This window comes from Adiantum capillus-veneris, chromosome 28, assembly GCF_014529385.1.
Source record: "Adiantum capillus-veneris isolate H3 chromosome 28, ASM1452938v2, whole genome shotgun sequence".
NCBI lineage: Eukaryota > Viridiplantae > Streptophyta > Polypodiopsida > Polypodiales > Pteridaceae > Adiantum > Adiantum capillus-veneris.
In genome coordinates, this window is record NC_140958.1 from 24,056,601 (window position 1) to 24,079,968 (window position 23,368).

At 44.0% G+C, this 23,368-nt stretch overlaps 1 protein-coding gene across 3 annotated transcripts in view; it reads left to right on the forward strand.

Moving 5' to 3' along the window:
* Positions 1 to 485: 485 nt before the first annotated feature.
* The window catches only part of LOC147420181 (uncharacterized), a 29,247-nt gene continuing 6,364 nt past the window's right edge, over positions 486 to 23,368 (forward strand). For 2 of the 3 annotated variants that reach the window (XR_015186931.1, XR_015186930.1), the window contains exons 1-6: positions 486 to 761; positions 1,354 to 1,416; positions 1,994 to 2,078; positions 2,177 to 2,251; positions 2,435 to 2,486; positions 2,685 to 2,736. Coding sequence is in view for 1 of the 3 variants with exons in the window: in XM_086504117.1 (XP_086360243.1) it covers positions 588 to 761; positions 1,354 to 1,416; positions 1,994 to 2,078; positions 2,177 to 2,251; positions 2,435 to 2,486; positions 2,685 to 2,736 (501 nt within the window). In the remaining 2 variants the exon portion in view is untranslated. The remainder of the gene's footprint in view (positions 762 to 1,353; positions 1,417 to 1,993; positions 2,079 to 2,176; positions 2,252 to 2,434; positions 2,487 to 2,684; positions 2,737 to 23,368) is intronic. The other variant, XM_086504117.1, reaches the window with a different exon arrangement.

Genomic DNA, 23,368 nt, shown 5'->3' on the forward strand with positions numbered 1-23,368 from the left:
TGTCTTGCCGTTTGGACAGGGCACACTTGCGTGAAGTGGCCGGAGTAAGCACGTTCTACCACGTGTAGGAGGAGAGGAGGTCGACAGAATCCCTCCCCCTTTTATTATAGTGTGTGTGTGTGTGTGTGTGTATATATACATATATATATATATATATATATATATACACACACACACACATACATATATATATACATATAAAACTCATTAATATATGTGTCATATATTTGTTTATTTATGTTGTGTGTGTGTATGTATGTATAAAACTTACTATAATTATGCAAGGTGAGCTTCACTTTGACACTCTAAAAGAATAAAATGCAAGAGAAGTCGAGCCATGTGAAGAAAGGTGTATCCATTCAATACTTTTAAACCGAAATAAAGGTAAATCTCAATCATCATCACTTAAAACATTGAAAGTATGCCTAACTCAACAGCAAGGCTTCTTTTAAAAAGCCAAAAAACCCAAACCTAAATGTGAAGGGTATTCTCTTTGCAAAGGTACACTCTCTTTTTCAAGGAGGTGTTGCAATTGCCATTTTGCCATCGCCATTTTGGAGTGTACTCTCTTGGCGTCGAGCATCAAGATGACAGAGACGGTCACTGTCCCTGGGGCCGGGCTGCCAGTTGACGAGGAGGTGAGAACTCTCTTCATCTCGGGGCTACCCAACGACATCAAGGAGCGCGAAATCTACAATTTGTTCCGCACTTACCCTGGCTACGAGTCCTGTCAGCTGAAGTACACCGGGCGAGGTTACCAGGTATTTCCTTCTCTCCTTTTTTTTCCTCTGTCATTGCACTGCTCTCCACAGAAAATCAACGACGTGGATGCTCGCACCAGCCCACTAGTATACTCGACCCGAAGAGTGAAAGTTGGACGATGAGATTGCGTGAATATTGAAGAAGCTGCTAGACTCCTTGTCAAAAAGTTTACAGCGAGCTTACAACAAGAAGAGATAAAAATTGTAGCAACACTGGTTCATGATAAGGATGGTACTTGGCCATGATGAAAAGAGCCAAAAAAATCTGTTACTACAGGACAGATTCCGGTCTTATCGGTGATCATTGTGGAAAACAGGGTTTGCAACCCTTTGCTCAAAGTTACGTCAGCTGCTATATTCAAACTATCCTTAAGTGAACCATGCGATCCTTCTTCTCCTTCCGCTCCTCACGTTGATGGTGCTGCCAGTTCTGTTTCAATTTTGGTGTAAATGACAAGGCGATCCGTGCCCTTCATTATGAAAATCGTATTTAAGAAGTGGGCTCAAACTTTCCACAACTGGATATGCATTATAGTTCCATATTTCATTCTGTCCACTTTCATGACTTTCCTCTTTTTCTGTCTTCTGGCAGATAGTGGCATTTGCTGTATTCTCGGATCAGGCTTCGGCGTTGGCTGCGAAAGCTGCTTTGAATGTATGCAATTCTACCATCTCTTTGTCCATGTAATAACATAAATTGCTCTTTTTTTCTTGGCATTTTATTTGTCGACATATGTCAATGAACTCTCTAGCCTTCCATTTAACATGTATCGTGCATTAGAAAAAAGACTCTTGTTTCCAATTTTATTCTTTGTATAGCTGCATCATCTTCTCTCTCAGGCTGGTTAATGTTTGAGGGTATATATTTTCTTGCTTAATACTGCAGGTTCTAATTGCTCTTTTTTCAATGTTTCTCAAATTTTGAATCTTATAAATGAGGAGTTTTCTCGGAACAGCTAGTTAAAGAATCCAAGAATTAAATTCCAAATCAATCTTGCTTCATAATATTCCTTTTTTCTACAGGAGTTTGCATTTCTGAATTTTGTGTTTCGTGCAAGTGTTTATCCCTTCTTTTAGTTCTTAACTTCCAAATTTTCCGACTTTATGTACAAATTTTCCACATGACTGCCAGGTTAGTGTTTGTTCTCTTTTCCACGGTCACAAAGTAGATTGTTTCTGTAATTAATGAAGCTATGATTCCTCAAGTAACAGGTTGTTTTTTTTTTTCCCAGGGCCACCCCATTGACCCTGAGGTGAGTACAACTCTGCATATTGAACTTGCAAAGTCGAATTCTAGAGGCAAAAGACCCCATTCAGGTGCAAGGGCTAAGCTGCGACCATCTATGCCTAGGCTTCATGCGGAAGCTGTGTGTTGGTTGGCTGCTTTGACTGATTGGGTGCGTAAATCAATGCAGATGAGCGTATTGCAAATGCTTCAGAAAAGAAGTTCAGAGGTTCTTCTGGAATGGGTGGGGTTTATTCAGATGCAGGTATTTATAATACAGTATTGTGCTAGCTAGTGTGCATTAAGCTTGTAAGTTTGGATGTTCTCAACATGATGTCTTTCTTCCATCATGTTCGTAACTTTATTGTTCTTTTGTTCACTGTTTGATCTTGCACATGCTTGACACGAGCTTCACTCACGTAAGTTAACCGCACTGTTCACATGTCAGGAATGGTGCACTCCGTTTACAACGAGCTGCACGGGTATCCACCTTCACAAAGGTCAAATCACACACTTCTTTGTCATCACATTGTAATCTTTGGTTCTTAAGCAAAAGGCTTCCAAATTACAGCTAAATGTATCAGCATTAATTATTGCAAACCTATGTACAGTTTCTTTTAGTGCAGTTTTGTTGGGATTTTTGACTAATTTGAATTCCATTCCCATCTGTGGGTGTGGTATTGTTTTCTTCAAATCAGTGCTTTGGTAGGAGGATATGCTTTGCCGGATGGTCTCTCAGGCTTTCTGATGGTATGTAGATCTGCATTTGCCAGTATTGAATTTATATTAAAAAATGTAGGCTAGTTGGCATTTGTTTTGTCTTCTGTGTTAAGTCAGAAAACTGTTATGCACTTACTCTTGGCAAACAGTACAGATTGTGTTGGATCTTGGGTGTTCGTGTCATTACATTTTGTGCTAGTTTTTATATAAGACTAGTTTGCTTGTGCCTCCTGTTGGATATGAGTTGTTCCTTGATTGTCTTTCATAGTTGAACATGGTGAGGTGTTAACGGCTAGTACTTGGGATTCCTCGTTGCACTCCGAAATCTCTTATTGCGAGTTTGACTTTGTAGTATACTCGCGACCCACACAAACACGCGTTTTTAAATGATCAATCAAGTTAGTATTGAGGGTGAGAGGTACTTAACCATTGAGCATCCTTTGACGTCAATGAGTACCACTAGAGAGGCTCCAGAGCGTGGTGGTTTGTCAAAAATGCAGCAAAGGCTCCAGAGCGTGGTTGTTTGTCACCTATGGATAGTGCCTAAGGTTGGTGTGGAGGAATTGATGTCACAATATCAATGAGATTCTCCTTGGCCTCATGTTGTAATGTTTGTCTGCCTTCCCACTGTAGAGATTACATGCGATGTATTTCAAAAGAGTATTCAGCACTCTTGCCTTTCACCTTGTTCTAGGGCATACTCGTACGGCTAGTGCCTCCAAGCACTGCATAGCCGGCCGGCCACACTTGAGCCGACTGCCGGTTTTATGTCTGGTGCCCATTCCATTTTTTGGGTGTCCCTATTTATTGTTGTAGGGCGTTGGGTTGGTCTTCCCTACCTCCACCTTTGACCCCTATATAGGTAGGGGATGCGGAAGGTTTAGGGTGATTGTTAGTTGTATCTTCTGCCTATTGGCTGTCTGAGGTAGATGGTGGTTATCAGCCCTCTCTCACATCTCTTGGGTCCCCCCCCCCCAAAAAAAAAAGAAAAAGAAAAAAAGAAGAGAAGGCACACGCTTTTGCAAATTTGCACACGCGCGTTGACATGGTATCAGAGCTTTAAGCTCTCCAATCTGGGATTGGGCACATCTTTAACGCGGTAGGTCTTCTACCAGAGCCCTAGGTCTGCTAGTGATTTAATGAAAGAGGGGAGCGACATCTTTTTTGTAGATCTGTTGTCAAGAACCTTTTTTTCCTCTTGCGGTTTTGGCTGAAAACCCCCCATTATCTTCATTTGCTGCTAGCGCTTGCCTTTCCAGGTAGTTTTGTGGCGGAAAACCCCTCATGCTTCAATGTTTTTGGCTTTGTGTAATGTTTTTGACAAACAACCACGCTCTGGAGCCTTTGCTGCATTTTTGCAGCATGACTAAGATGATTGCATTCGGATCAAGCTGATCCGCGTCAAAATGCAGCATGACTAAGATGATTGCATTCGGATCAAGCTGATCCGCGTCCTCTGGGCGAGATCTCATGTTTTGGCATTGTTTTGTAGGTGTTTAGGTGCTGTTATTTTCTCTGTTTTCAGCCCTTCGACGGCTGTGCATACAGTGATCTACCCCTCTTGGACTCTTTGCACTGCTCCGGACTCCATCCGGAGCATACAAGCTGTAACAGACTTGGACACTCCAAGTCAAGAATCAACCGCGACAGCACCAAATAACCACTTCAAAACAATTCACAGATCACAATAGATTTGCACTGGCCCGTCGGAGTTCCGTGCCTAGAGATATTGGCCCCAAAGACTGGCGCCCCTTTCGGTATTTCTTTTTGTATTAATCAATTCAAAGTACAAGAGAGTGGGTCGGGATTCACTCTCAGACTCTGCGTCCAGATGCTCTGAGAAGTGAGGCCCTCACCACTAATTTAAAGGTTACAAGGGATGCTCAAAAGCAGAGCCCCAAAAGCTTTTAAAATCAAAAGCAGATTCTCTCCCTCTCAATGAGAGTCAGTAAAAAGCAAGTTCTCTTTTTCTCTTTCTTTCTCCCAAATCAAAGCGAAAAGCTGAGATTTGCGTCGCTCAAATTTTTTTTTAAAAAAAATATATTCCGCCTCTGCGATTTTCAGAAATAAGGGTTTCTGGCAGAAATTAGGGTTTGTGGGAATTCTAGGGTTTTTGGCAGAAATTAGGGTTTCTGCTGTCCGCCACGCCATCACTTTGTGACATACCCCCCTCTTGAAAGCATTGTAATCGACCGCGATTACGCCTGCAAAACCGACAAAAGCCATAAACCGTCTTAGCAGACACTGACTGTTAGTACCTACGTACTAGGAACACACATCTAGCACATGTACAAAATCGACAGGACATCACAGGACATCACAGGACATCACAGGACATCACATGACATTCAACATTCATTCGGATCTTAGACCATGATTTATCGGCAATGTAGCTAGCAATCACATCTAGGTCCAATCGGGACCTCATCGATGTCCGATTGACTAACCCCTATTGCAACCATGTCTATTCGAGATCAAGTAGACCAAAATGCTGCAGTCATTTGGTCTATCAGTTCCTGTACTCACAAGAAGTCAAGAACAAATCAGTATCATAATCAGGAATTCCATTTCATAAAGTCATCCAGCAAAATACTGTCAGCTCTCAGCATCCCTGAAGCTCAAAGAGACATCAGTGACTTTAGTATCAAAATCGAGGCATCTGTTGACAAAGGAGTGGAGTGACTCCCCTCTTGTGCATCCCATTGTACCAGATCTCCGGCCAAGCTGAATTCTGGGTTCCGTTTGGAGTAGACTATGCTAAACCAAAACATCGAGGTAAAGTTTCACAATCCGAGGAGTATCTGGTAGGTCCTCCTCCTCCATCCACTTTGCATCAAATGCAGGAAAGTTCTTGAACTAAACCCACAACCGCCTTCGAACTTTACCTCTCTTCGTATCGTTATGTGCCAAAATCTGTTCAGGAACAAGGATCTCCTCGCTTTCTTCCACTTTGGGTTGCTCATCAGGCTCCCCATCATCAGACACATCACCCTTAACAAGTTTCAAGAGACTCACATGCAATGCATTGTGAATCCTCCAAGTATCTGGCAGTTTCAATCGGAAGGAGACATCATTTATCTTTTCAGTAATCTGGAAAGGGCCGTAGTATCACATACTAAGCTTTGGAAAAAGCCTCTTCTTTCCCTTTTTCTTTCTTAGGCGTGCCTTCTCAAAAGTAAGAGCACCCAATCATCCTCCTTCAGTTTCAAGTCGCGACGATGGCGATCTGCTGCCTTTTTCTGTCGTTCTTGAGACTCCTGCAAAGTCTCGCGAACCTTGGCAAAAGCCGTATCCAAATCTCGCGAATATTCATCCGCTTCAATTTCTAATCTTTCGTGCTCAGGAAGGATGGAACCTTCGCAGCACTTTCAACAATCTCACGTGGCGTCTTCCCCGTCGAAGAGTGTATCGTGTTATTGTAGGCAAATTCCACCAAAGGTAAGTTCTTTTCCCATTGAGTCTTCTGATCCGAGATACAAGACTTGAATAAATCTAAAATCACTGAATTGGCAATCTCAAATTGCCCGTCAGTCTGCAAGTGGAACGATGACGAGAACTGCAACTGCGTGCCAATGTTCTCCCAAATTGCCTTCCAAAACCAACTCATAAATCTGGGGTCTATGTCGGAGAGAATCGTCTCAGACGTGCCATGTAATTGGAAAATCATCGTGATCATTCTGTGTTCTCGGGAGATCAAAAAAATGAAATCCATTTTAATATTTTCCTAGGGGCGGGTGGGTATGGGTAAAGGCTGTAACAATCCCTGTGCCTTATGCCTGTCAAACTTGACCTTCTGGCATACCAAGCAACTGCGCACAAACTCTTCCACATCCTTCTTGAGTCTCCGCCAAAAGAAATATCTCTCTACCCCTTTCATGGTGGTAGCAATGCCGCGGTGACCCGTAAAAGGTGGATAGTGGCAATCAGGCATAACCTTTTCCCTCAACGGTTGTGTAACGCACAACATAGTCTTTTTCATCAAGTAGCCTTCCCGAAGGGAGTATCCAGCTACTGTCTCCCCATCCCGTATCCGTGTGAAAATAGCTGCAAAATTTGTATCTGTGGCACACTGATTGACCATATCCTCGAAGCTCCTATGATGTATCGCGGAAATAGCCAGAACCAACGGTTTCCGAGACAAAGCATCTGCTACCACATTCTTCTGTCCCTGCACATGGACAATCACGAAGCTGGAACTGTGACAAGATGTTCACCCATCGCATTTGCTTTTCCGAAAGCTGCTTCTGTGACAAGAAGTAGCGCAAGACAGTAAATCCGCTCCGAGTGGGTAATGCCGCCACTGAGTAAGAGCATGGATAACCGCCAAAGCTCTTTCTCATGGATCTGTGCTGTCATCTCCGGCCTAGAGAACAAACGTCTCTCGTAAGCTATGACATGGCCTTCTTGCATCAAGACCGCACCTAGACTACAACCACAAGCATCACAATATACTTCAAATGACTTCTGCAAGTCCGGCAAAGTCAAAATAGGTCTCGTAGTCAATTTCTCTTTCAGTGTCCGAAAGGCAGTCACCTCTGTGGGTCCCCACGAAAAAGGTACTTCTTTCTGAGTCAAGGTATGCAAAGGGGAAGCAACCTCTACAAACTTTCGTATGAACCGCCTGTAGTACGAACACAGTCCCAAGAAGCTTCAAACTTCATGGACATTCCTCAAATCGGGCCAATCATGGATAGTCTCTATCTTGGCCGGGTCCATTTGCACTCCTGTTGGTGCTGACACAATGTGTCCCAAAAAGTGTATCTCTGGTAGGAAAAATTCACTTTTCTTAGCATTAATCACTAACGTGTGATCTCGTAATGCCTGAAAGACTTGAAGCAGATGATCTCTGTGTTCTGCCTCATTCTTGGAGAAAACAATGATGTCGTCAAAGAAAGTGCCAACAAATAGCTTGTACTTTCGAAAAATCTTGTCCATCATCCGGTTAAATGTCGCAGGAGCATTGGTTAAGCCAAAAGGCATCACCGAAAGCTCAAATAACCCAAAAGTCGTTCGAAAAGCTGTCTTGTAGACATCTCCTGGCGCTATCCCAATCTGATGATATCCACTCTTCAAGTCAATCCTGCTAAAGCACGAGGATCCCTGTAACCTGTCAAGTATATCATCGATCCTAGGAATTGGAAATTTGTTCTTGATGGTGATTTTGTTGAGAGCGCTATAATCGATGCACATTCTCCAAGATCCGACTTTCTTCAAAACCATCAACATTGGAGAGCAATACAGTGAAGTACTAGGTTGGACAAGACCCTTTTGCAAGAGGTCTTTCACTTAGTTCATAATCTTTTCATTCTGTACTCGGCTCACACGATAAGGTGGCCGATTATGTGGCGTGCTTCCAGATATCAGATCAATGGTATGATCTTCAGGCCCTCTCAAAAGCAATCGGCATGAGCGTGGAGAAAAAATCTTGGCGTTCTTTTCTTCAGGTCAAAACATATTCAACCTTTATCCATCGTTCAGTTCTCCCAAAAGAATGAGTAAGAAAACTGAAGTTCATCAAGTACAATCTCTAAGCCCTTCATTTATCAAAGTCGCTTTCTCGGCTCGGTAGTTAACCACGGCGTAGTTCTTGTGGTACCAAGGGATCCTGAGTAGAACGTCACTCGCGTGCCCTGAACACCCCTGTCATTGCAAACGAAGTTTGCCAATGCTCGGTGTAATGGCAACATCCCATCCGGGTGCCAATCGAACTACCTCCGCCTGTGGCGTCAGTCTGTCGGGCGTAGTTCCAAATCGAGCCGCCAATTCCAAGTGAAAAGAAGTTAGCCTTGGCTCCTTCAAAAGGGCTTCCTGATCCTTCACTTTGCCCCAAAAGCGGCAAAGTTTGTACTTTCATTCATTAGATTCGGTGCAGGTCCCACGCCATGTGGTACCAGTTCTGCTTTTATATCTGCCTTTTCTGCCACATTCCTCAGCTGCTCTCGAACTCTCAGACCTGTCGTCGTCTTTATCATTCTGTTCTTTCTGTGCCTTTTTAGGGCACTTCGCGGAGATATGTCCATGTTCCCCGCATCCAAAGCACTTCCCCTCTCTGATGAAGCGAGCTCTCTCCTCAGGAGTAAGCTTGGGTTGTGCATCCTGTTTCCCTGGGTTGCTCTTTTTCTTTCTACTTTCATTCCCAGAAGTTTGTTCGGCTCGTTGTGTCATGGCCTTATCTGTGGGGTAGGTCAAACTGCCAGAGTGAATGGCAAAGCCCCGCTTCGCATGACTCATCAACTCCTGAATAGAAGCTGACTTTTGTTCCAAGCAGTGATCTCGGATCTTTGTAGGTAGATCCAAGGTAAACCGCTCAATCTGTTCTCTGAACGAGATCTTCTTGAATGAAGAGGCGGGTAGAAGAGAGCTCCAAAATCTTTCACAAAAAGCATTGATTGTGTCTTTCTTGGTCATCCGAAGATGGTTCCAAGCAGCTCATATGTCTCGTTCATATTCTTGCGTCAACCAAGAAGAAATAAAAAGCTTTTCAAATTTCAGCCATTTAACTGGCGCACTCTTGTTTAAAAGAGGCGTGGACCACCAAGTACGAGCATTTCCCTTAAGGTAAGAGGTAGCTCTCCGAATCTTGGAGTGCTATGAATAGCGTCCTAATGCGAAAGCGATGTCAAACTGCTGTATAAAAGACAAAGCCTTCGAAGCATCTGAGTATCTTGAAAAGTATCAAACTTGATCGAGTGGCCACCTTCCTTAAACTCTCGGACTTTCTTGCTTTCATCTTCGAGAAAGTCATTGTGGTTGGCTTTGTAAAATTCTTCTTGTTCGCATAAAAGTTTCCATGATCAGAATCTGAGCTTTGTGTACACGAGTCCTCAGTAGAAGTGTCAGTCTCTGGGTGAGATGTAGCCTTCTTTCCCTTTTTCTTACCCTTTCCGAAGCTTTGTTTCTTGCTTCGCTTTTTGCTTTTTTTCTGTCTTCTTGGCTCGAGTTTGAAGAGCTAGAAGAACTGTTAGAAGAAGAAGAAGAAGAAGAAGAACTGGGTACTCCTTCAAATCGAACACGCTTCTTCTGTTTCTTTGCCTTGTCAAAAGTCGATTGACGACCCAAATAACCTGGAAAGTCAGTGCTTTTCTTCTGCTTTTTGCCGTGCTTTTTGGCTTTCTTTTGCACGTCAAAAAGCTAAGCAATCCGTGCATCAACCACGTTCTCCAGTTCCTTCTCCGTATATTTTCTTGGAGGCAGAAGGTTTCTTGAGAGCGGGTTTCGGGAGTGGTGTTGTGGTTCTTTGCCACTCCATCTGAACCTCTTCCAAACAGGTCTGGTTCATATATTTTGCCATCTTCGGGTCCTTGGCAAAATTGAGCATCATCTTTGCTGCATTGCCAATCAATTGACGACGCTCCATCTCTCTTTGCTCCGCCTGAGTAGGCCGAGGCGAGCTATACTCTGTCTGAATCTTCGTTGTGATCCCAGCCTGCATCTCCAGATGCAGAGGGAGTCAACTGATCATTGCCTGAAGCCATAGGTACCGCGGAAAAAAAAATTTTGGGGATCGGATTTCCCGTAGAAGAGAAATCGGCCGTGCTCTGATACCACTGTAACAGACTTGGACACTCCAAGTCAAGAATCAACCGCGACAGCACCAAATAACCACTTCAAAACAATTCACAGATCACAATAGATTTGCACTGGCCCGACGGAGTTCCGTGCCTAGAGATATTGGCCCCAAAGACTGGCGCCCCTTTCGGTATTTCTTTTTGTATTAATCAATTCAAAGTACAAGAGAGTGGGTCGGGATTCACTCTTAGACTCTGCGTCCAGATGCTCTGAGAAGTGAGGCCCTCACCACTAATTTAAAGGTTACAAGGGATGCCCAAAAGCAGAGCCCCAAAAGCTTTTAAAATCAAAAGCAGATTCTCTCTCTCTCTCTCAATGAGAGTCAGTAAAAAGCAAGTTCTCTTTTTCTCTTTCTTTCTCCCAAATCAAAGCGAAAAGTTTTTTTTCTTTTTTTAATATTCCGTCTCCGCGATTTCCGGAAATTAGGGTTTTTGGCAGAAATTAGGGTTTGCAGGAATTCTAGGGTTTCTGCTGTCCGCCACGTCATCACTTTGTGACACAAGCACACCGAAATTTGCGTTATAGCTGCGTTTTCAGCCCCTCACTATTGCATTTTTGGATGGACCCCCCTCAACGAAAGATATTTTGAAAAGCTACCCGTTGGCTTGCATTTTGTGCATTGGAGGATGCTAGCTCTTGCCAACTATGCTAGGTCTGTCCGGTCTATTTTTGACTGTTGCAGCATACATGATACGGTAGCTTTGATTTTGGCTTGATCATCTACGGGCATAGTTGAGGCTTGACGTTGGCAAGATAGGTACCTTGCCTACAGAGGAGCATTGTCATGGATTTAGGGGGAGGATCCCCGGTCTCTTCTTGGATCAGTTTATTATCTCGATCTATAGACTTGAGTGTGACTTCAGTGCTTTGGACTCCTTTGGGGAGTTTACTCGGGAGGTGTGGGAGATCAAGTGTGCTACGATTGCATCTGGAGCCAACCAGAGATTGACTTGGTTGCCAGTGCAGTCGCTTCGTCTATTCTCCTGATCAATTGGATTCTTACCTTAAGAGTTGCTTACATTCACCCTCCGTAAGCGATCAGAGCAGAGGTTCTCTTCCAACTCATGTAGGTTGAGAGTCACACCGAGCTCTGGGTTGGTGGCATCGTTGGCATGGATTGGGCTTGGTTTACACTAGAGGATTGGAGGCAAGAGATACATGAAGGACGGCTTAGATAGACTGGTATGACCAACCCTCTTCTCAAAGGTTCTTCATAGCGCAGATATCTTGATACGGCTTTCCCCTCTTCATGGAAGATGATCACGGCTCAGACTGCTCCGTGTGTGTGCGTGTGCGTGTACGGACAACCCATGGGGCTCTAGCTTTTAGGTCTCAAATGCTTTTAGACTACGTGCTTTTCATGTACTACTTTTGGTTTGCTTCTCTGTTACACATTCTAACACTGAAAGGGGTTCCTTTTTCTTGGGGACCATTTGAGATTGTAGCATTTAAGACTCTAAAGGAGGAGTTGACAATTGGTCCGGTCATTTGAGGTTTACTGTGTTGCGTGTGGTCGTAATTTGGGAGGGGTCTTAATGCAGGAGGGCTATGTTGTAGCTTATGAGAGCCGAATGTTCTCGCGGCTAGAGCGGGTTGCACAAATTTACGAGAAAGAGCTGCTGACAATCATCCATGCTTCTACTCAGTGGTGCCATTTTCTACTTGGAGCCGATTTTACAATGCTCATTGATCACGAGAGTTTGTGATACTTCTTATCCTAGAAACAACTTTCGGACCAACATATGAGATGGGCAAATATTTTGTCGCAGTTTCTGTCACATGCGCTTTTAAATCACTTGCGCTACGCGGACATGCTTCTGCTATAGTCTAGCATGAGTTTAGCTTAGGATTGAGCCTAGCACCTTTGTGAGCCTCCCACAGGACGTGCATGTCCAGGCCGGTCATAGTTGCATACCCTCTCTTGCACAGTTTAATCATTTCATTACGTAGGCAATTTGCCGCGTGTGAACCACCCCTAACCTGGCTTTATAATTAAGCGGATCAGCCTATTTTCAGCATGGTCGTGGGGTCTCCTCGTAACCTGCTCGACCTAGCCTCGCCATCCTATAAATGCAGCCTATGGGCGCCAACTGAAAGCAGAAGACCTTGGGATTGCAGTGGCATCAAGCAGTGCCGCATGACCAGCATTTCCCCAACGTTTTCTCAGCAGGAAGGCTAGTGTTTTCAGCCCAAGACAGCCAGCGTTTTCAGCCAAGACAGCCAGCGTTTTCAGCTTTGAGCACCATCAGATTTCAGCGTTTGTCGTCCTCAGCGATAGCTTTCAGCCCCTCGACATTGCTAGCAGTACTGGCATTCAGCCTTAGCGTCGTCGTCATCATCGTCGTCGATAGTACCCCAACACCTAGTACCCCTTGTGCCTTGGCTCGGCATAAGGATCCACAGACCCATTAACAACACGGTTCATATGTCAATGAGGAAGGCACGATTTGAGATTATCGAGGGTGTCAAGAAGGGTCCACCTATTCTGAGCATCACATATAAGATTTTTGAAGCAAATCAGTACATAGATCTCTACACTGCTTTTGCCACGGTACAAGAGGCTTCGGAGAAGTCCCAAGAGACCAGCATTGACGTGACTTGCAATTGGAGGAGGATGATTGGGTGTGTGAGTTTTAGAAGGCACGCCTACTGAAACGGAAGGGTAAGGAGTTGCTTTTTTTAAAAGCTAAGAATGCGATACTATGGCACTTTCCAGATTCAAGAGAAGATCATTGATGTATCCTTCAGGTTGAAGTTACCAGATACTTGGAAGATTCACAATGCATTTCATGTGAGTCTATTGAGACTTTTCAAAGGTTAAATGCCAGCGGAGAGGGAGCCAGAGTAGCAACCCGAAGTGGAAGAGACAGAGGAGATTTTCATTCCAGAACAGGTCCTGGCTCACAATGAAAGGAAAGTGAAAGGGAAGTTGACAAGCTGGCATTTAGTCAAGTTCAGGAACTATCCGTCTTTGGATGCTAAGTGGATGGAGGAGGAGGACCTAGCAGATACTCCTCATATTTTAGAGCTTTACCTTGAAGCTTTCGATTTAGCACTTGTTGTTCCAAGAGTTACCAATGAATCTGCAGGTTGAATCTGGTGTGGTGCGGACTGCACAAGAGGGGAGTTACTCCGCTCCTTTGTCACAGATTACCTCCGTGGAATAAAGTCATCAATTTCTTTTTGAGATTTTAGGGATATTGACGGGCTGACAATATTCTGCTGAATGACTTTTTGTAGAAGTACTTTGAAATGGGAATTTCTAAATTGAATCTGTTACATGTGCTCTCTCATGTGTGTATTGTTTGTGTGCATGTTTGAAAGATGAAATGATTGTAGCATTTTTGTCTTCTGCACCTGAGGGGTGATGTGGATATGATAGTAATGAGATTTAGTCAATTAAGACATCGTTAGAGATCAATGTGGTGTGGGTGTGCTTGTTAAATAAGTTACAATGATCACGATTCTCATCTAAGATCTTGACGGGGATAGTGATGTGAATGTTTAGTGATTGTCTCTTCAGGCAAGTGCTGGATATATGTGGTCTAGTACATTGCTACTTAGAGTCACTGTCTGCTGAACTAGTTTTTGTTCTCTGTGTTTTTAGCAAGCGTAATCGAGGGCGATTACAATTCTTTCAAGAGGGGGGTATGTCACAAAGTGATGATGTGGCATGGCCTAAAGGACGGAGTTCGGACAGAAAGGGGCCAGATTCCTAGTGAAAAGAGTCAGCAGAAGTTTGATCAACTTATGGAACTCAACCAAGAGGCCCAATTTTTAAAAGGACCCATTAATAAGCTGTTCGAACTTATGGCACCATGACCGAGGGGCCCAAAACCTTGAAAATAAAGCAAAGGAGCAAAATTTACGTAAACCATTGATAACGTGGTAAGCTGTACAGACCGTCGCAAATCGCCCAACAATTTGCATTGACACATGCTGACGGGGCACACAATACAGACAACCCATGGGGTGCTAGCTTTTGGGTCCCACATACTTTTAGACTACGTGCTTTTCATGTATTGCTCTTGGCCAAGGGCCTTTATAAGAATTGTCGGAGCCTCTCTTTTGATAGATTTTCTTGGGAGCATTGCAGAGAGAGTGAACTCAGACATTGTACTTGTTGAAGCTTAATAATAAATAAATACCGAGAAGGGGTGCCGGTCTTTGGGGCCAGTACTTCTGGGCGCGAAACATGTGTTGTGTCGTCTCTCTCTTTTAGTTTCGCTCAGTTGTTTCAATTTATCTCGCGTGTGTTGCACTAGATCTTTGGCTTGGGGGTGTCCAAGTCCATTACAATGACTTTGCAAACTGTCTCGGATTACGTTTCTAGAATCCCTTGAGCGTAGGCCGAAGCCTCCTTGCTCAGTTCTTAGAGGTGGAGCACTGCAAAAAACAAACACAGTATCAGACACTGGAAGAACTTACAAATCATTATCAATTGCTCTAATCGCAAACTCGTCGCAAGAATTTGCGGTGTTGTCGAGGTAGAATCTCCTCAGTCTCTTCCTGTTGCTAGCGTGTGCAAAAACTTGCAGAAACTAGGGCGCCAAGGTTGCTTTTACAGGTGCAGGGGATTGACAGCAATAGAGGCTGAAATGGGGGATGCCCTTCTTTTCTTGTTACGTGCAAATCTAACCCTATGTGCATGTGGACAAGCTAATTCCTATTCCCAGGGTTTCGGATAGCCAAGAAATTGTTGTGGCACCCTGTTGAGGACCCGCATGCCTAGACACTTTAGAGTAGCTGCATACCCTCTTATTGCACATGAGCACAACCAATGTCTGCTAGGTGTAGGCACTTGGGAGTGTTCTCATATTGTTCTTGTAACAGACTTGGACACTCCAAGTCAAGAATCAACCGCGACAACACCAAATAACCACTTCAAAATAATTCACAGATCACAATAGATTTGCATTGGCCTGGCGGAGTTCTGTGCCTAGAGATATTGGCCCCGAAGACTGGCGCCCCTTTCGGTATTTCGTTATGTATTAAATCAATGTCAAAGTACAAAGAGCGTTTAGGGTTTTACTCTCAGACTCTGCGTCTAGATGCTCTGAGAAGTGAGCCCTAAACCACTAATAAAAAGATTACAAGGGATGCCCAAAAGCAGAGCCCCAAAAGTTTTGAGTCAAAAGCAGTTTCTCTCTCTCTATCTCAAGAGAGAGCAATATAAAGCAAGTTCTCTCTCTCTCTCTCTCTCTCTCTCTCTCTCTCTCTCTCTCTTAAAGCGTAGCCAAAAAGCTGCTAAAAATTGCGTCGCTAGGAGCTTTTTCAGCCTCCGCGATTTCCGGAATCCGTACCTACTGCCACGTGGCAATGGCACCAGCTTTTTAGGGTTTCCAGCCACTTAGGGTTTCAGCCAGCACTTAGGGTTAGGGTTTCCAGAAATTAGGGTTTGCAGGATTTTTAGGGTTTCTGGCAGAAATTAGGGTTTTTGTTGCCGGTAGCCACGTCATCACTTTGTGACATACCCCCCTCTTGAAAGCATTGTAATCGATCGTGATTACGCCTGCAAAACCGACAGAAGCCATAACCGTATTAGCAGACACTGATTGTTAGTACCTATGTACTAGGAACACACATCTAGCACATGTACCAAATCGACAGTCCTATCACACGACATCACTAGACATCACAGGACATCACAGGACATCACATGACATTCAATATTCATTCAGATTTTAGACCATGATTTATCGGCAATGTAGCTAGCAATCACATCTAGGTCCAATCGGGACCTTATCGATGTCCGATTGACTAACCTCTATTGCAATCATGTCTATTCGAGATCAATCAGACCAAAATGCTGCAGTCATTTCGTCTATCAGTTCCTGCACTCACAAGAAGTCAAGAACAAATCAGTATCATAATCAGGAATTCCATTTCATAAAGTCATACAATAGAATACTGTCAGCTTTCAATATTCTTGAAGCTCAAAGAGACATTAGTGACTCTAGTATCTAAATCAAGGCATCTGTTGACAAAGGAGCGGAGCGACTCCCCTCTTGTGCATCCCACTGCACCAGATCTCCGGCCAAGCTGAATTCTGGGTTCCGTTTGGAATAGACTATGCTAAACCAAAAGCATCGAGGTAAAGTTTCTCAATTTGAGGAGTATCTGCTAGGTCCTCCTCCTCCATCCACTTCGCATCCAATGCAGGATAGTTCTTGAACTTAACCAAGAACTGCCTTTGAACTTTACCTTTAGTCTTCGTATCCTTATGTGCCAAAATCTGTTCAGGAACAAGGATCTCCTCGTTTTCTTCCACTTCGGGTTGCTTATCAGACTCCCCATCATCAGGCACATCACTCTTAAAAGGTTTCAAAAGACTCACATGGAATGCATTGTGAATCCTCCAAGTATCTGGCAGTTTCAATCAGAAGGAGACATCATTTATCTTTTTAGTGATCTGGAAAGGTCCGTAGTATCGCATACTAAGCTTTGGAAAAAGCCTCTCCTTTCCCTTTTTCTTTCTTAGGCGTGCCTTCTCAAAACGTAAGAGCACCCAATCATCCTCCTTCAATTTCAAGTCGCGACGACGGCGATCCGTTGCCTTTTTCTGTCGTTCTTGAGACTTCTGCAAAGTCTTGCGAACCTTGGCAAAAGCCGTCTCCAAATCTCACGTATATTCGTCTGCTTCAAAGATCTTATCTTTCGTGCTTAGGAAGGGTGGAACCTTCGCAGCACCTTCAACAATCTCAAATGGCATCTTCCCCGCCGAAGAGTGTATCGTGTTATTGTAGGCAAATTCCACCAAAGGTAAGTACTTTTCCCATTGAGTCTTCTGAGCATTGGTTAAGCCAAAAGGCATCACCAAAAACTCAAATAATCCAAAAAGTAGTCCGGAAGGCTGTCTTATAGAAGTCTCCCGTCGTGATTCGGATCTGATGATATCCACTCTTCAGATCAATCCTGCTAAAGCACGAGGATCCCTGTAACATGTTGAGTATATCATCGATCCTAGGAATCGGAAATCTGTTCTTGATGGTGATTTTGTTGAGAGCTCTATAATCGATGCACATTCTCCAAGATCCGTCTTTCTTCAAATCCAACAAAAGTGGAGAGCAATGCGGTGAAGTACTATGTTGGACAAGACCCTTTTCCAAGAGGTCTTTCACTGGGTTCATAATCTTTTCATTCTGTACTTGGCTCACACAGTAAGGTGGCCTGTCCGGTGACGTGCTTCCAGGTATCAGGTCAATGGTCTGATCTTCAGGCCCTCTAAAAAGCAATCGGCATGAGTGGAGAGAAAAATCTTGGCGTTCTTTTGTTCAGGTTAAAACATAACATATTCAACCTTTATCCATCATTCAGTTCTCTCCCAAAAGAACGAGTAAAGAAATTGAAGTTCATCAAGTACAATCTCTGAGCCCTTTATTTATGAAAGTCGCTTTCTCGGCCCGGTAGTCAACCACGGCGTAGTTTTTGTGGTACCAAGGGATTCCGAGTAGAATGTCACTCGCGTGCCCTGAACACCCTTGTCATTGCAAACGAAGTTTGCCAATGCTCGGTGTAATGGCAACATCCCATGCGGGTGCCAGTTGAACTACCTTCGCCTGTGGCGTTAGTCTGTCGGGCGTAATTCCAAATCGAGCTACCAATTCCAAGTGTGAAGAAGTTGGCCTTGGCTCCTTCAAAAGAGCTTCTTGATCCTTCACTTTGCCCCAAAAAGCGGCAAAGTTTGTACTTTCAGTATTTGATTCGGTGCAGGTCCCACGCCATGTGGTACCAGTTCTGCGTTTCTATCTGCCTTTTCTGCCACGTTCCTCAGCTGCTCTCAAACTCTCAGGCTTGTCGTCGTCTTTATCATTCTGTTCTTGCTGTGCCTTTTTAGGGCACTTCGCGGAGATATGTCCTTGTTCCCCGCATCCAAAGCACTTCCCCTCTCTGATGAAGCGAGCTCTCTCCTCGGGAGTAAGCTTGAGTCGTGCATCCTTTTTCTCTGGGTTGCTCTTTTTCTTTCTACTTTCATTCCCAGAAGTCTGTTCGGCTCGTTGTGTCATGGCCTCATCTGTGGGGTAGGTCAGACTGCCAGAGTGAATGGCAAAGCCCCGCTTCGCATGACGCATCAACTCCTTAATAGAAGCTGACTTCTGATCCAAGCAGTGATCTTGGATCTCTGTAGGTGGACCCAAGGTGAACGGCTCAATCTGTTCTCTGAACGAGATTTTCTTGAATGAAGAGGCGGGTAGAAAAGAGCTCCAGAATCTTTCACAGTAAGCATTGATTGTATCTTTCTTGGTCATCCGAAGATGGTTCCAAGCAGCTCGTATATCTCATTCATATTCTTGCGTCAACCAAGAAGAAATAAAAAGCTTTTTAAATTTCAGACATTTAACTTGCGCAGTCTTGTTTAAAAGAAGCGTGGACCACCAAGTACGAGCATTCTCTTTAAAGTAAGAGGCAACTCTCCGAATCTTGGAGTGCTCTGAATAGCGTATAAAAGACAAAGCCTTCGAAGCATCTGAGTATCTTGAAAAAGTATCAAACTTGATCGAGTGGCCACCTTCCTTAAACTCTCGGACTTTCTTGCTTTTATCTTCGGTAGAAGAGAAATCGGCCGTGCTCTGATACCACTGTAACAGACTTGGACACTCCAAGTCAAGAATCAATTGCGACCAAATAACCACTTCAAAACAATTCATAGATCACAATAGATTTGCAATGGCCCGGCGGAGTTCCGTGCTTAGAGATATTGGCCCCAAAGACTGGCGCCCCTTTCGGTATTTCTTTACGTATTAAATAAATGTCAAAGTACAAAGAGCGGTTAGGGTTTCACTCTCGAGAAGCGAGTCCTAAACCACTAATAAAAAGATTACAAGGTATGCCCAAGAGCAGAGCCCCAAAAGCTTTCAATCAAAAGCAGTTTTTTTCTCTCTATCTCAAGAGAGAGCAAAATAAAGCAAGTTCTCTCTTTCTCTCAAAGCGTAGCAAAAAAGCTGCTAAAAATTTGCGTTGCTAGGAGCTTTTTCAGCCTCTGTGATTTCCGGAATCCGTAGCTGCTGCCACGTGGCACTGGTGCCAGCTTTTTAGGGTTTCCAGCCACTTAGGGTTTCAGCCAGCAGTTAGGGTTAGGGTTTTCAGAAATCAGGGTTTCAAAAAATTAGGGTTTTTGAAAATAAGGGTTTCTGGCAGAAATTAGGGTTTCTGCTGCCGGTAGCCATGTCATCACTTTGTGACAGTTCTCATGTGGACAAGCTAATTCCTATTCCGAGGGTTTAGGATAGCCAAGAAATTGTTGTGGCACCTTGCTGAGGACTGTAGTTGCATACCCTCTTATGGCACATGAGCACAGCCAATGTTTGCTAGGTGTAGGCACTAGGGAGTGTTCTCATATTGTTGCATTAGTACCCAGCCTAGGTATGTATGTGCATGTGAAGCACCACCTATAAGTGAGTTTATTAATTCATTAATAAGTGACATTTTTGGAAATAGTGGGATTTTTATTGGCATTGCCTGACCCAGCTTTAATCCCATATATGAGTGACCCTAGGAGTCACTTCTCAAGCATAAGTCAGTAACCTCAGGACCAGCACCAAGTACCCGCAGTACCTTAACACCTCTAGCGTTTTTGCTAGTACCACCATCAGCATCCATGGCGTTTACCATCAGCATACTCAGCCCACCAACGTTTTTAGACCACAATAGCAAATTTGCATCGCTGTCAGTTTTCAGCCTAGCGTTTTCAGAGGTTGCAGATTTCAGCCATAGTTCCAGCCTTTTCAGATTCAGCCTTGAGATTAGCCAGCTTTTTTCAAGTTTCAGCTCATCGCCGACATCGGCGACAACATACCAGTCCATAGCATCGTTGTAGTTGCAAATCCCGTCCAGCTTCCCTAGCGTTTTGCATTTTCAGCCCTTGGCCTCGTAGATCCAAGCACCTACAACAAGATCCCATCAGCATCTTAGCATCTAGGACCATTATATCAACGTTGTGCAATCTAAAGCAAATACCTCTCTAGCGATAGAGAGGGGGGACCCTTGGAGGGGGGTTTGGGACCCCATTAGGTGTTAGTCTCCTTACTATCTCCTTTTCACTCACAATATCAGTCTCTGCTCTCTAGTCTTTGCACATCGCTCATGAAGTAAAAGGAACTCTCTCATGAAGTAAAAGGAACCTTGAGTACGCATGAGCACTCATCATGAGCATTCACCATCAATCACTCTCCGTTGCACATTACATTTGTGGGGGGCTGAAAATAGAAGGCCCCCTTGTTGTGTGTGTGTGTGTGTGAGAAAGAGAGAGAGAGAGGGGGGGGGGGGGGGGGGGGGGTGCGTTGGTGCGAGAAATAGCCAGAGGGAGGGTCGCCTTGAGAGAGAGAGAGAGAGAGAGAGAGAGAGAGAGAGAGAGAGAGAGAGAGAGAGAGAGAGAGAGAGAGAGAGAAGAAGGAGGGGGGGGGGGGGGGGGGGGGGGGGGGGGGGGGGGGGGGGGGTGCGTTGGTGCCAGAAATAGCCAGAGGGAGGGTCGCCTTGTTTTTGAGCCAGAGGCTTGCCCATTTATTAAGTGGGTGGCCGGACAGGTTTAAAATGGTTTGAACCTGTTCAAAAATCAATTAAACCTTATGAGCTGAAAACAATGCTCATACAAACACACCTTACCCATCCCTGGATGCAATCTCATGTAGAGATGCAATGCGGACATACACTCCTTCTCGGGAAGTCATTTGCTTTCCCGGAAAGCAATCAAAAAAGCAACCCGCTTTTGAGAAAGCATGTGCATTTCTTCAGCGCTTCTCAAAACCCATCTTCATTCATGTGCTTGCATCTTACGCGTAACTCATACTGAGTTCGGATTTCGTCTTCAAACCATGGAATATTCCCTAACCAATGCTCTTGCTACCCATCTTGTGATGCATCATGAATATCCATGACTCGGTCTCTCCCATGGGACTTACAAAACAACTCCTTAGCTATGCTTTATGTCATCCATCTTATGATGCATCAAAGATGTCAGAGATGTCTGTTCCTGATGGTTTTCTCAATCTTGTAGATCTACAATTCCCAAGTTAATAGTTTTCATGTGTACAAATTCAAATAGTCCGAATTTCGTTAAATAGGAACTACTTTGAAAATAAGAAAATAGCCATTTTAGCAACATTGTGTGTATCTTGTCTGATCAATTGGTTGCGGCCATGTGTTCAGCTTCTCACAACAAATGTCTGCAATTTCAGGTATTGCACAATACAAAGAGAATCATTTAAGGGTAAACAATAAAAAAATAACACACACATCGGCGACGTGTATATTGTATGTGCTATTGTCATATGCAATCACTCATTCTTTTGGTGTGTGTGTGAACCCATGGAATTTAAGCTAGCCACAAGTGCCTCGGGTGCTTCTGAAAATGTGTCTAGTCAAAATCATATTGCCAATGCCTATAAATTGATATCAGATTTGTCAATGCATTTTAAGCGACCTTGGATCTGCTTAGAGACGAGATTGCGACTGGGATGGTTGGGTGCCAATGGCTCACCCTCGGGATTGATTGACACAAATCTCCCCAATGGGGATCAATGGTCCATGTCAAAAGACACGAGCGGCGTTTATTTACGCCGCCAGATTGCTGTTGTGCTCTATTGTGATCACCATGTGCACTAAAAAGGTGTGATCAAAATGTGATCTTGTCGTAAGCACAATGTAATCTTGATGTGTTCTATACACGGTGTGTGAACAACATGTAAACCACGTGTGAATGTGATGTGAACCATGTGTGAACTGCGAGAACGACGAAACCCGATGGTTACTTCATTTTTTATAGTCGCCCTTTCCATATCAACTTGCGAGCAATTGGCCTAGCAAAGCGGACGTTGTGAGTTCGACCCTAGCCGAGACGACATTTTTTTTCCTTAACAAAGAAATGGACGGCTCACAATCATCGAGCACCAAGAGCCGTCCATTGGAGCTAGAGTGTCAATTAGTGCCATCGATGGCTCACCCAAGATCTGGGAACTGAAGCGAAAATCCATCTCATAGTATGATGGAAGTATGCCATCGATCATACTATGTCATCATTCATACAATGTACGTTCATCTTGGTTCATACAAAGATCATGGTACATGTCTCAATTGTTTGTTTCATTTTAGAGTCTATTGGGCTCCTCTGTGAGTGGCTAGCAAACTCATGTCTACTAGTATCTCCTTGTTCCTATGCTTCTAAGTTCTAAGTGACTTGTCAATCTCGAGCATTGTGTAACAGACTTGGACACTCCAAGTCAAGAATCAACCGCGACAGCACCAAATAACCACTTCAAAACAATTCACAGATCACAATAGATTTGCATTGGCCCGGCGGAGTTCCGTGCCTAGAGATATTGGCCCCAGAGACTGGCGCCCCTTTCGGTATTTCTTTTTTGTATTAATCAATCATCAAAGTACAAGAGAGCGGTTAGGGTTTCACTCTCAGACTCTGCGTCCAGACGCTCTGAGAAGTGAGGCCCTCACCACTAATTTAAAGGTTACAAGGGATACCCAAAAGCAGAGCCCCAAAAGCTTCAAAGCAAAAGCAGATTCTCTCTCTCTCTCTCTCTCTCTCTCTCTCTCTCTCTCTCTCTCTCAATGAGAGTCAGTAAAAAGCAAGTTCTCTTTTTCTCTTTCTTTCTCCCAAATCAAAGCGAAAAGTTGAGATTTGCGTCGCTGAAATTTTTTTTAAAAAAAAATAAATAAAAAATATTCCTCCTCCGTGATTTCCGCAAATTAGGGTTTTTGGCAGAAATTAGGGTTTGCAGGAATTTTAGGGTTTCTGGCAGAAATTAGGGTTTCTGCTATCCGCCACGTCATCACTTTGTGACATACCCCCCTCTTGAAAGCATTGTAATCGACCGCGATTACGCCTGCAAAACCGACAAAAGCCATAAACCGTCTTAGCAGACACTGACTGTTAGTACCTACGTACTAGGAACACACATCTAGCACATGTACAAAATCGACAGTCACATCACACGACATCAGAGGACATCACCAGACATCACAGGACATCACATGACTTTCAACATTCATTCGGATCTTAGACCATGGTTTATCGGCAATGTAGCTAGCAATCACATCTAGGTCCAATCGGGACCTCATCGATGTCCGATTGACTAACCCCTCT